The sequence below is a fragment of the Phragmites australis genome, chromosome 21 (genome assembly GCF_958298935.1).
Source record: "Phragmites australis chromosome 21, lpPhrAust1.1, whole genome shotgun sequence".
Lineage (NCBI taxonomy): Eukaryota > Viridiplantae > Streptophyta > Magnoliopsida > Poales > Poaceae > Phragmites > Phragmites australis.
In genome coordinates this window covers 966,692-980,341 of record NC_084941.1, presented here as the reverse complement: position 1 = coordinate 980,341, position 13,650 = coordinate 966,692, and the positions used below count along the sequence as shown (strand labels likewise).

Genomic DNA, 13,650 nt, shown 5'->3' with positions numbered 1-13,650 from the left:
GAACAAGCACCATTTTCTGGAGATGGAAGACAGGGTTTATCAATTGAATGCCACAGGATTTGGCATTTCCTTGTGTACTCATTTTCCTTTCAAAAAAGAATGATCCATGGATAGCAAAAACAGATCCGGACTCCCAGAAGTTGAGAGCGGCCATGAAGTGATATCAATTTAATTATGGAAACAAAATGTACAACTTAGGAATAATGTACCTTCTTCACTCGGTCCAAATCTCCACCAGTAGCAAAAGTCTCCTTTCCAAGGTTGTCCACAGTAACTGCTGAAAGCTTTGAAAGTACCAGACCTGCTGTGAAAGGGTGGCCTGGATTGCTACAGGAAACAAGTCATGGTATTCTTACATGCATTCTGAAAGATAAGTACACTAAACAGAATTGAAGTACCTCTCTACGTCTTCATATCTGATATGAATATTGCCGATGGACAACTTGATATTTCCAATTACAGTGCTAATGAAAGACCCAAGCCATGATGAATTCTTCAAAGACAGAAAATTGCAGTAAGAAATAAACGAAGTATCTAAGAAGGTCAGTTCCAAAACACACAGGAGCTGGTAAAAGTTGTAGGGGAGCTTGACTATTCCAACCATTAGGTGGTCCATTGTCACAATGCACACACACAATAGTAAGAGCACTAGGTAGTAACACATACGAGTTCAGATTTCAGTTGCTGTTGGCGCTCCAATAATTTGATTTCCATTTCCTGTGTAAATAAACAGCAAATCAGTAAAGCATGGTTCTGTCATTAATTGCAAAAATCACTTAACTATCGTCACAAGTTTATTACCCTAACTCTACTTCGTTTTGCTTCTTGAACAGCATCCTCGCTGCAACCTTCAACTTGTGTTGCTGGTTCAGCTAATATAAAGATCCGATCGAGATAAACCAAAACTGGCTCTTGTCCGAGCCTGCTCCATGGAACCTAACAACCATTGACACGATCATCCTTTAGCCCATTCATCCACATTACAGAAAATCACACAATACAGCAAGCTAATTATACATTTGTACTAAACCGAAGAAATTACTACAAACCTTGAGCTTCACTGAACCAAGGAAACCAGCTTTGACTCTAACAGGTAACTTCAGTGAATTGAGCGCTTCTGGCTTCAATTGCATGTTTGTGAGTTCTACATCTCCTGAAATAATGTTGCAGAAAACATAACATCATTAGGTCACAGAAGATATGGACAATATCAATGATAAAAAAACATGGTCAATAGCTAGGGCAAGGAATATAAGTGTGTGCCCTCGTGCATGCACACGCGTAATACCATGGACCATACATTGCATTTTGACTTCATAATGAAACCACTGCTAATTGCATCAAACATCTAGAACTGTTCTGCAAGTGACCTGAGTTTCCTGCTCACCCATCCACGATGTCATATTACTCACACCCTGAAGCCACTAACAGAGCAGCCATATTATTCCTATTATCATATCATACACTTCTCGTGATACAGAATTGTCATGGCAAGTTCAGTAAATTCCCGCCATGCTCTCACGAAATGTCGAAGCCACATGCCACCTTAATTTCCAAATGAAATGTTAAGTAACTTGCAATCATCTCAACATGGCAACAACTGATGCAGATGGCTGACAATGAATCAGGCACACAAATGCAACAACTGATCCTCTGTATAGTTCTCTTTGTACAGTGTATATTTTTATTAATAAAATCCCAACTGTCGGGGCCTCCCATACTGTTTTCTCTTCAAAAAAAATCACTACATTTGTTTATGTCAGTTTTGGTTGGGAAGTCATGTACCTGGTAGGTAAGTGTATGCCCCCATTCAACAAATTTGCTACTTTTAACACAAAAAAAAGGAAACTATAACTGAGAATATTGATTTCTCATGCACAGAAGCTACAGCGACTATAAGTGAAAATCTCCCAATTCTCATTTTGCCATCTGGACTCCTTATCGTCAGGGCCTAAGATGACGCCGAAAGTCAAGCACTCCTAAACAATCAGAACCAAGAAGCTGATACATTGTATTTCTTTTCTTTCCAGAAAATTATCTTGCTACATTTTCAGCCAGATATTCCAGATGAATGTAGCCATCAGCATGTTCAGACAATCATCTTATCACTGTAGAAGGAGACATAGCTCCTTTTTCAAGATCGGCAAACCCTCTGGTCGGAATCTATTGACTGCCTTCTCGTATGCAGGCCACTTGTGTCTGTTGGGTTATTAGTTCCAAGATGAAGAATTGTTCCACATGACATATATTCATCTCCCATGCCCTGCTCACTTTGTTACAGAGGCTCTACAGTTGCAACCCTAAGCATAACCCTGCTGTCAGCAACAGCAGATTTGAGATGTATGCTATCTAGGATTCCAAGTGGATTATGAGTTCAGCTATATTTAACCAAGTGTTGTGAGAGTACAGATTCAGGAGAATCAGTGACATATTCCTGTTACAGTTACTTTGTGTGAACAATCTATACACAAGGACATACTTCTTTGCACCTCCAATATTTATAGTGGTTAGATTCCTATATGGATGCATCTCTTTAACAGTGATCCTCCATATTCAGGGATCCAGATACTTCACTGCACCTCCCCTTCCCAGCAGAGTGCTTTCTTAATTATGTAGTCTGAAGCAAGCAGCGTGAACATTTTACAGACAACCACAACACTAGCCCTTCTGCTGACAAATCTCTAAGGAAGTTTTACAAAATGCGGTGTAGCTTGAAGATATGCTTAGTGACGGATAGACATCTTAACACTGTAATTGCTAGTACAAACACGCTCAGACTCACCTCTCGGCAATCGGAACACCACAAAGTAGCATACATACCAAACCACGATCAGACTGAACCCCTTAGGTAGTGTTTGGTTCAACGGATAAGCGTCGGATGAGGCGGTCCCGTTCAACTTTTTGTGCTCGCCCGGTGTTTGGTTCACGGACGAAGGTGGATAGGATCATCCATTTTTGCTTCAAATCCTGGACGAGTTCATCCCGAAAAATGAGTCGGATGACACCATCCAGGTTGCCTCGTCCATGCAGCCGTGCTTGCACGTGATGGATCGTACGTGTGGTTAATTTTTAACTCTCGATTTTATTTTAGAGGACAAGAGTAGTCTAAAATTCTAAATATTTTTATGAGTAAATTAAATTTCATTAGCAATTTATTTTAATTGATTTGATAAAAAACATGAGTCAATATTTAATTAAAATTCTCTAAAGAAACCTACTTTTATAACTTCTAGCAATTTTTAACATCACAAATAAATTCCAAAAATCAGAAAATTTTTACTAATGTTCTTCTCATATGATGTATTAATTTATAAAAATACATCAACTCAACTTATCTAATCTATCCAACCAAACAGAAAACTAACTTATCCTATCCACTCTAATCCCACCAACCAAACAGAAAACTGGCTCATCTCATCCATCTAAACAAACAGAAAATTGGACCATCCCATCCCTAAAAACAGGAATGAAACCATCCCATCCAACCTCATCCTCCAACCAAACGCACCCTAACATCCGAAACCACTATTCGTTGTCAATTTGTACGGACCCAGCACTGGCACTCCTACTTATAAGCACGCACGGCGCAACAGTTTAAGAAAAATATCAAATCAAACCAAATCAATCCCAACTGCTTGTGTGATCACACGAGGAGTCGGATTAAACCAGCAGCGATCGGTGGACGGGGGGAAGTGCGGCGGTGCCCTCTGACTCACCTCTCCAGACGCTGATCTTAAGCGCCTCCTTGCTGAGCCCCAGTACGTAGTTGCCGAGGTACTTTTGCAGCAGGGAGGCGACCTGGTCCTCCAACATCTCCGCCGCCGCCGCCGACGGGTCTCGCGGGGAGAGCGCTCGCCGCTCGGGTCCTCGGTCCGCTCACTCGCGCGCAGCGTTGTCGTGTCGTGTCGCGTGAGGGAGAAGAGAGGCTGGGCTAGCCTGCCCACAGGCGGAGCAGAGGAGGCGGTTTTGGTCTCGAATGAGTCGAGAAGGGGCGAGGCGAGCAGACGCGGAAGGAGATCCTCGCACGTACGGCCGCTGACACGCATGCCAGAGAGCGTGCAGTATTTCAGCAGACGAGGAGATCGCTAGAACAAAGCAGGTGGCACGAGGAATGCCCAGAATGCCCTCGCACGAGGTATTATTGAACTTGAGTACAATAATACATTTAAAGCATCCGATTTCTTTGTGAGTTTTTATCTAAATAATTTTATCTATTACATTCTAAATTATACTTAAGTTATATATATAAATTAAAATTTTACCAAAATTTTACGAATTTTAAAAAAACGAAATATTTAATTTTAAAATTTTATTTCATTGATATAAGAGATTCACATAGCATATGACGAAAAAGAACAAAAAAATTCGGTAAAATTCTATTAATTTTGGTCTTTTTCTTAGTGAAAAATGTAAAATTGAAATATCTATTTTTTTACTGTTATGTAGTACTCATATAGCAGAGGAAAAAATTGATAAAATTCTACAAATTTTGGTCTTTTGTTAGTGAAAAAAAGTGTAAAACAAAATTAAAATCTAGTTGTACATACAGTAGTACTCATTTGCGGACCGTGTTTGGGCCCACCATTTCATAAACCACCGGAATTATGCTTCGCAGTGGTGGTGGCGTTTCTACGTGGGACTTGGCGGTTGGGCAGGGAGTTGATAGTCCAGCACGCTCTGCTCGAGAGAATGCACAGCTGGAGCCGTTTATGGGTAACTGTTTGAGAAGGCTCTAGCTTTAAATTTTATTATAAAATTATAAATTTAGGCAAAGTTTTTCTAAATGTTTCAGCTCTATTAATTCGTGAATCCACTAACTTCGAAAAAAAATAATTCTCATAGTTTATTTTGGTGAAGCAGCTAAATAATACTCTACGATTTGAAGTTAATTACACATCACTGTCACTAGAGTAATATCTCTACGGCCCACCCTCCCTCACACTCAAGCCCTCCTCCGCTCAACTTGCACGTTAAGATCATCTCTAATGGTTTCCTTTCGTGAAAAATATTTTCATTCTCTTCAGTGTTTCAACGACTTTCTTCTACGGTTTTCTTCACAAAAATATTATCTCTCGCATTCTCTTCAACTCAAGATTCTCTGTTATTTCTGTTCACAAATCTTTTTGAAAGAAAATTCTCGAAGATAAGAGAAAATAAAGGACATGAGAATAGAAAAAAAAAAGAATAAAATAAAAAATATGATTATAGATACTGTTAACAAGGTTGCTTGATAGTCTTGTGAGTAAAATGCTGCCAGCTCGCACGTGAAGGTGTTCAGCCTAATCTTAATGCGACGAGATCCTCTGATGTTGTGCAGTGATCACTGACGTGTAGAGCCCACACACCTGAACCCACCTGCTTCCAATCTTAATCGGCTTGTCACAGGAGCACGTCGAACACGGCATCGTTTTATACCCCGAGCACGCAAAGGTGTCGTCGCGGGCGGACGGCCACGACGTGGTGGGGCTGTGGGGCCCACACGATACCCATTCTTGTCCTCAACATCGGGTGCGCGTACTGCCACCTCGCCCGCCCACCTGCGCGACACCTGCCCGTTGGCTGTTGTCATTCGGAGCCGCTTCTCTCCCCTGCGATGTGGCGAATAATTCAAAAAGATAAGAGAAGGTGCTTGTTTGTTTGTTATTATGGAGAAAAATACTAAGTAACATTTGAGATTCTAAACGACTATAAGATAATTAATTATCTTAAGAGATTAAAAAACTAGCATATCACATATAGAGGTGGACTCACAGTCAAGGCTAGAAGTATACAAGATATCAAGTAATTTTTTATTTTCTAGTGATCCATTTACATATCCAGTTTATAGTACATATCTTCTAACCTAATAACTGATATATCTAAACCTCTAGCTTAATAAGTAGGACACATATTTATTTTTATTTTAAGTCTGCCACTGCACACACATGTATTGGAAGCTTAATTTTTTAATAAGAATTATTTCTTACTCTCTTTTCTCTTAAATATCATAAAAAATAAATATATTGATAGTGACCTTAAACAAAGTCGTTAGCTAGCCGAGGAGAAGCTAATAAATACATGTTGCACAAAGGATAAGGCATGTGGAATCTTGCTTTAAAGGACGGACGCGTGCTTAACCCACAGGAGCAGGGACTCTGATTATAGTGATACAAAAAAAGGTTGGCTACAAAAGATTAACAACACTTTGAGGCCCAGTAGCAGATGGCTCTGGCTCCAGAACCACAATGCCTGGATTGCCGGCATTGGCCAGCCCAAGCTCTTTATTCCTTTCTTCAGCCACAATCTGCTCGTTTAAATCGTTTTCGGATCTTGTAGGTGTGCGTTTAACATAAGTTAAGATACTTGTATCCAGAGGCTTAAAAAAAACCTCTAGCGATTGTACTATAACTTTGTGAGGCCTTGACGTGGATGGTCCATTCTGTTTCTTCCATGGGCTTTTGTTACCCCATTCGGAAAGTGGCTGTGGCCTTGGCCGACTGACAACCTCAGCAATGTCATGCCGATATTAGAAAAGCCCATTTGGTCCGTTCGAATCATCTGTTCACTTCCACTTTAGGCCCATCAAGAATAGAGGTGCCGGTCTAGTTTATTAAGAGCGCAACACTCGCCCAGTACACTTAACTACTTCTGGCGTCCCGTATGTTATCACCGAGAAACTTTTACCTCGGCACATACAGCCCAATAAACTTTTAAAATCTCGGCACAACATACCTAAATTTTTTTTAGCACAATAATACAATGTAATATGCAGTAACAGATGCAGAAAAGCCAGTTAAGATGCTCATCCATCTATCTATCTTCTTCTGCCTCTCTCTTTTCTTTTTTCCTCTCTCATTCATTGTAAAAGATTGCTAGGACTCAGGAGAGGCTCCATTGGCTAGGAAGCGGTAGCTCCCCTTGGATTCGCTCCCTGTAATATGCTCATCTCATATCAAGAAAAACACACCATGCTAACTACTCGCTCCAAAAAGAAAAGACCGTATTACAGTATTTCCTATAATATTGTTACAATATCTTACTATTATAATATTTTCTATATTTTTTATCTTCAACCGCTATCATATTTCTACATTTCTTTTTCTCTACTTATACCCACAGATATATTCTGTAAACAGTGATAGAGGTCACAGAGAGAATCGGCAAATATGTTAGTCATTTTACCGTAATAGGATGATCTTATTACTATAGCGGTAGGTACCGTCCCTGCTAGAGAGAGAACCGAGGCAACAACGATGGCAATCCAGCTGCTACAGTGATATATGAGGCATTTGTCATTTTTGTTGGAGAAGATCTTAGGTCGGTAACACTATTTATAAGGAAGAATGTGGATCCGAATGGATAGAAAGTGTAATAAAATATAGTAAATAGAGTAGTTGTTGTAGATGAAAAAAATAAAAACTACTATAACAATATTAAAAAATATTATAATAATATTACAGAGAATGACCGAGAGTGACAGGGGTGAGCCCCGCTCCCAACTCGAGACCAGATGGTACCGACTCCCCACCAAAAGCTCGAGATCCCGTCATCGATCGGTTTGCGATCGTGCGATGAGAGCGTGGGCGGTTGCCACCGCATTGAAGGTTGCAACCGCAACTGCGACGACGCCGTGCGCGGCGAACAACCGACAGGACTGCCGCGACACGCTCCCGCACGCCCGATCGGGATCGCACGGCCGCGGCGGCACGACACGAGCTCGTCACGTGACGGCCGCGTCTCCCGCCACTACCTCCCGTCACGCGAGGCAAAGGCGCTGCAGTTCTAATCGCCAAAAAAAAAGGCGCTGCAGTTCTAGTAGTAGTAGGCTTGCTGTTGGAGTACTAGCAACTGCAGAACAGATCACTCTCCAAAGGAGAATGTTAATGCGGCTCGCCGATGGCTGGGTGGTAGCGCTGGGACTCTAACCTATCCGTCCGAGTTTGATTTTAGTCATCTTCAACCGAATTCTTTTAAAAAAATTCTCATTTCATTCAGCGATTCAACAATTTTTTTTTCAGTTTTTATCACAAAATAATTATTATCTTTATCTTTTACCTTAGATTCTCTTTTCTCTTCACAAATAATGTTTTCTCTTCACAAATAATATCGTAAGTAAGCTGTTGAAGATATGATAAAAATAAAAAAAAATAAAAATAGAGAAATAAATCAAAAAGTGAATAAAATGAAAGGAATATGTTTAGAGATAATCTTAGGATCGACACTCGAGGATATTTCCTTAGTAAGGTTTGGGATTAGCTTCGGATGTCGCACGGAGATATTTCCTTAATAGCATATGAGATTAGACTAAGATACACATACTGCATGTTCAATGATATTGTACGTTCTCGTGCACTAGAGATCTAAGATCTCTCAATTTACTCTATAGCGTGTGCGTACGGTATGAGTATGGTACTATCCAGGCTTATGGCTTTTAGGATCAAGTGTTGGTACAGTACATTCCGGTCGGGCGTATAGCAGGTTGCCAAACTGAGGCTATGTTCGTCTTAGAGCGGCACTGTTCTAGAAATTCTGGAGATGAAACTGTAACCGTTGGAGTGTTTAGATGAATTATTTTATTTTTATTTTTATTTAAAAATATATATTTAAATTAGTTTATCTTAACATATTCTAACATGAGCCCTGTTAAAAAGGGTCTAACGTGAGTAGTAGTCACTTAAAATCATGCAGAAAAAGTTAAATTTGCACACTAGTATTTGCTTATGGTAGCATCCTTATCTTGCCTTCCAAAATGTTACTGATCAGTGATCGATCATATGGCTTCCAGAAATCCAGAAGAACCAAAGCAAAAGATAGCAAGGTATTTTCTTGAAGCAAGGAGAATGAACTAATACTAATAGAGGGATTAGTTAATAACAGATTGAAGAGAGGGAAGTGATGCACTCTACAATTTTCCGTCGCTCGGATTTCATTTTCACCGGCCATTCCGAGTACGCCTTTTGGTAGGAGTACCAATTTTTCTTTCTTTTTTTCTCCTTTTCCTAATGGTGCTAGGAGAAGAACACTTGCATTGTGCCGGTGACCGCGCCGCGGCACATGGGGCAGGCTGCAACGGCGGCGGCGCAGGGGGCACTGGCGGGGACGACGGGTTCGCAGGCGGCGCAGACGCAGAGGTGCCGGCATGGGAGCAGCACGACGGAAGCCGACCGCTGCCGGCACGTCTGGCACGTCCTGGCCGCCGCCGCCGCCGGCGGTGGGACGATCTCTACCACCCTGTCCGGGTCGACGAAGCACGACTCCGCGTCGTCCGCGGCGCCTGCGGCGTTGTCTTCCTCGGCCTTGCCCCTCGCCTGCGCTGCGGCCGCGGCCGCCGCCTGCTGCAGCTGCGCGTGGAGTGCCACCGCCGTGGACTGGTCGGCGAGCGACTTCTCCTGCCACGCCGTGGCCTCCGCCCTCAGCCGCGCGATCCGGTCCTCCAGCTCCGCGCCGCAACGCAACGCCTCCGAGGCCTCCGCCTCCTTCTCCCTTATCCGCCGCGCCGCCGTCGGCTCGGCCGCGCCGAGCAGTGAGCGGTACTGACGCCGCCTCGTGAGTGCCAGGGCGTGCCGGAGCCTCTCCGCCTGCAAGCAAGCAACAAGGAGCTCGTCAACATCTGAGGCCGGGCTGTCCAAGAGAACGAATCATTGGCCATGTCGATAGCGGCAACGAAGCAATCAATCAAGCGCTGCTTACATGTTCTTGGATCAAGCGGTCCATCTCGTTCTTGTGCTGATCACGCTGCGCTGCGAGCTCGTCGGAGAGGAGACACGACGCCGAGGCCGAGGACGTGGACGACACGTGCTCCGAGCCCTCGTAGAAGTCAAGCCTGAGCCCCGTCGCCGGCCGCTTGTGTAGTTGCGCCAGGCTTATCACCTTGGGACCCTGCGCCTGCGGCTGCATCGAGAAGAGCTGCGGCGACATGGCCGCCTCCGCCTCGCGCTGCCGCTTCCTCCCACCGCCGCAATCTGCATGCCCACAGCAACCAACCAAATCAACCCTCTCGATCTCTCCATCCGAAACAGAACAGAGGGAGCCCAAGAACACGAAATCATGCAAACGCAGAGCCAAGGCGACTCTTTGATTCGATTACCTCCATGGGAGAAGTCCAGGAAGAGGTGCTGAGGATTCTGCGGCGCCATCGCCTCCTTCTGCGCCTGCGACAGCTCCGTCGCCGCCGCCATCCGACTGCTCTCCGGCGCGCCGCCGCCTCTGCTGACAAGCCATACACCCAAATCACTCATCCGACCGACCCGACCGACGATCACCTCTGAAGAAACGACTAAAGCGACGGCAGTGGCAGGTACCTGGCGAGGAACGGGGACTCGCGGTGGTGGTAATGAGCCTGCACTGCCATTGTTGCTCAACCAACCAACGACCGACAGATGGACGCACGCGCGCGCCAAGCGTGTGGGAAGAAGAAGAGGAGAGAGTCGGGTGGCAGAGGCAGGGAGGAGACAGTCGCGGGCAACGCGAACGAACTGGTCACCGTCTGCTCGTCCTAGGAGGGCGTCGTGGGGACCGTGGCTGCTCTGTATCTTTCTCTCTCTCTCTCTCTCTCTCTCTCTCTCAAGACTAACGCTCGTCGCTCACCTGCTTGGCGCATGCAGCGAGGAGGACACCGATGGCAGGAGGCGTGGCTGGGTCGGTTTTGGAGGGAAAAAAAATGGTTGCTGTGATGTGAACTTCCCTCTCACATGGTCACTTACGTGTAGGTCCAGATGTGAGAGGATTCACACGTCAGTGTCCACGTTAAAGGGCAGTTATGTCAGACATATCAGTTCCTTCCGTTTTTTTTTAGAAAATCAGTTCCTTCCGTTGAGGAGAGGGGTGCCATTTCCCTTCTGTATCTTTATTGGCACATTTTTTTCAAGGAGATGCTGAAAACTGATTTGCTATTACAAGTTTTCTTAAATTTTCAAGCGTTTTAATAACTAGCTGGTAGTTTGACTCGATTAACTTCTCTGGTTTTACTTATACAGTTGTATTAATTTGCTGCATTTAAATTGATCCGAAACAACACTATTCGCTCTTACTAGCAATACCCCTCCCGTCATAAATACATGTTAGTTTGAAAAAAAAGTTTAATTAAATTTTTACTGGCAATACTCCTCCCGTTATAAATACATGTTAGTTTGAAAAAAGTTTAATTAAACTTTTAAAATTTTGCTTAATAATAACTTTCAAAATTAGTTTGAAAATCTTAAAATTGTATATAGATTTGTCTTGAAAACTACTTTCATAATAACATAAATTCAATAAATTTTATAAATATATTTTAATCATAAATAGTTGTTAAGTTATACATTAGAGATCGTGCCTTATATAAAACGACATGTATATACGATAATAGGGAGTATGAATTACTGTTCTCTGTAGTTGTTCAGAAATTGCTGTAGGACATGTAAAACAATTTCTCCTTTTCCCCATTTTTTTTGCATCTTGTTCCCTAGTGGCAAGCATTAATTACTGGTGGAAAATGGAGGATAAATGATTTAAAAAAACGGTGGGCAAGGTTGGTGTTGGCCTGACCTGTTTGATATGTCATGAGACTATTTGCATGATAGCCTCTATAAGCAAATCTTTTATTTTTCTTCGAGATTTGTTACAAATATTCTCATTTATTTTTTAAAAAATATATTTATGCATATTCTCATTTTTATGTATATATTCTCTCTCTTTGACAATACAAACATTAAAGATAACAATCTTAAATGAGTTTTTATAATTACACCATAAGATATTTGTAAGATCTAGAAATATCAAAGGACTTCGAAAGGTAAAACGTAGAGTTCACAATCACATAGAAACTAAAAAGAGACAATGACATAAGAGTACGAAGTTTGACAAGTTAAACCCGAAAAATTGATTGACATATTTAATTTTATATAGCTTAATCATTTTTAAAGTGACAATCACATAAACAACCACTTGTATCAAAATAATACAAACATTAAGAAATAGAAAAAACCTTCCAATCGTACCAACTTCACGTGAAGTGATTGAAACACGAAAATACATAGATTAATTGCTTGCTAAACACTGGAATCGTTTTGCAGTTCTAAAATCATGTCGACGTCGTGCAGTTGCGCCAACTCATCCTCTGCAACAATCTTTAATTCAGTTTCACTTGTGAAATCAAAACGGCTTGATAAATCATCAAATCATACCGCATGTTAGGCGTGATCACAATGCTTTGTGGCCGAAAAAGACCAGGCAAAAGGAAAAGGGATAAACCTGAAGACGATGAACCCGTATTTAGAATTTTGATTACATGGATTTCAATTTCGTTTTTCAATTTTTTTCATTCAACGGCGAAAAAGACGAAAATATCGTAACGAGTCGCGTGATACTTTACTTAATAAGAGGTAACTTGAAGATAAAATAAAATTCAAAGAAATATTCATACCTATTAAATTCTTTTTAATTACTTGATCAACTTAAATCTTGATTTCATATATGAGTGTTTACAAAGCCTACTGTTATGAACATTTGTTTGCCTAGTTTGAAATTAAAATTGACTAGTTCTTAATGTTTGTATTGTTTCGATACGAGTGTATGCTTATGTGATAGTCACTTTAGAAATGAATAAGCTATATGAAATTAAATGTGTCAATCAATATTTTGGGTTTAACTTGTCAAGCTTCATACTCTTGTATCATTGTCTCTTTTTGAGTCTCTATATGATTGTGAACTCTATGTTCTATCTTTTGAAACCCTTTGATATTTCTAGATCTTACAAATATCTTATGGTATACTTATAAAAACTCATTTAAGATTGCATGTTCATAATGTTTTATCCTTAATGCTTGTATTGTCAAAGAGGGAGAGTATATGAATAAAGATGAGAATATGCATAAATATGCTTTAAAGGAAAATAAATGAGAATATTTGCAACAAACCTCAAAGAAAAATAAAAAATATACATTCATTAAGGGGTGTATTTGTTTTTAAAATCTAGTGTTTGATTCTAACCATGAGATCTATTTTTTATTGAATCTTTAAGTTTGGTTTTGATTTTTCTCCGTAATCTCTGAACTTTCTGGTTAGGTATAGTTTTTTCACTGTGTATTATGTTAGGTTCTATTATAATTATCTTATATAAGTGTATTAGGTGATCGAATAGAAAAAGACTATCAATTTTTTCATTGTGTATTTGTATTACATTCTGTTATGATTCTCTTATAAATGTGTATTACATTCTGTTATGATTTTTTTATAGAAGTGTATTAGGTGATCGAATAGAAATAGCCAATTAATTTTATAAAAAATTTATTGGGATATCTATCACCTTCTTGTCACTCTCCTCCAACGCAAACTGATCCGGGATATTTTTCCGTTTCTCTGGTCCAGGTCCAGTGTAGTCCTCCAAATTAACAGCTGAGCACTAGCACCTCAGAAGAAATGATGATACGAGCCAAACGAATTGACCGCTCAGTAAAAACTCATCAAGGACGAGATCTCCGTGCTTCTGTACACTACGCTTCAGGCAATGGAGGAGTCTGGATCACGTACGTGCAGGCAGGCGAATTTAGGGGTTGGCCGGCTGTGATTCCCGTGGCCACCCGCGATTGCCGGGACGTGAGTGACACTGGGGGAGATGGAGAGATCGGTAGAATGGTGAGGAGAGTCTCTTCTTCCTCTTTTTGCGTGTTTCTTCCGTTCACTTCAGATACA

At 41.5% G+C, this 13,650-nt stretch overlaps 2 protein-coding genes across 3 annotated transcripts in view; both read right to left on the bottom strand.

The window, feature by feature from the left end:
- Positions 1 to 4,051, bottom strand: part of LOC133903301 (uncharacterized) — a 33,909-nt gene extending 29,858 nt beyond the window's left edge. The window contains exons 1-6 of the mRNA XM_062344607.1: positions 3,717 to 4,051; positions 1,050 to 1,153; positions 802 to 936; positions 667 to 717; positions 399 to 493; positions 210 to 327 (exon numbers count right to left, since the gene is read on the bottom strand). Of these exons, the coding sequence (XP_062200591.1) occupies positions 210 to 327; positions 399 to 493; positions 667 to 717; positions 802 to 936; positions 1,050 to 1,153; positions 3,717 to 3,813 (600 nt within the window). The 5' untranslated portion in view covers positions 3,814 to 4,051. The remainder of the gene's footprint in view (positions 1 to 209; positions 328 to 398; positions 494 to 666; positions 718 to 801; positions 937 to 1,049; positions 1,154 to 3,716) is intronic.
- A 4,774-nt stretch (positions 4,052 to 8,825) lies between these two features.
- Positions 8,826 to 10,540, bottom strand: LOC133902912 (probable BOI-related E3 ubiquitin-protein ligase 3). 2 transcript variants are annotated; one of them, XM_062344235.1, is made up of 4 exons: positions 10,281 to 10,540; positions 10,067 to 10,188; positions 9,670 to 9,941; positions 8,826 to 9,557 (listed from the first exon to the last, which is right to left on the bottom strand). In XM_062344235.1, the coding sequence occupies exons 1-4, from the start codon at positions 10,328 to 10,330 to the stop codon at positions 8,988 to 8,990; spliced, it is 1,014 nt and encodes a 337-aa protein (XP_062200219.1). In that variant the 5' UTR covers positions 10,331 to 10,540; the 3' UTR covers positions 8,826 to 8,987. The 2 variants fall into 2 exon arrangements, with proteins under 2 accessions (XP_062200219.1, XP_062200220.1); XM_062344236.1 differs by having other exon boundaries at positions 10,067 to 10,185.
- Positions 10,541 to 13,650: the final 3,110 nt, after the last annotated feature.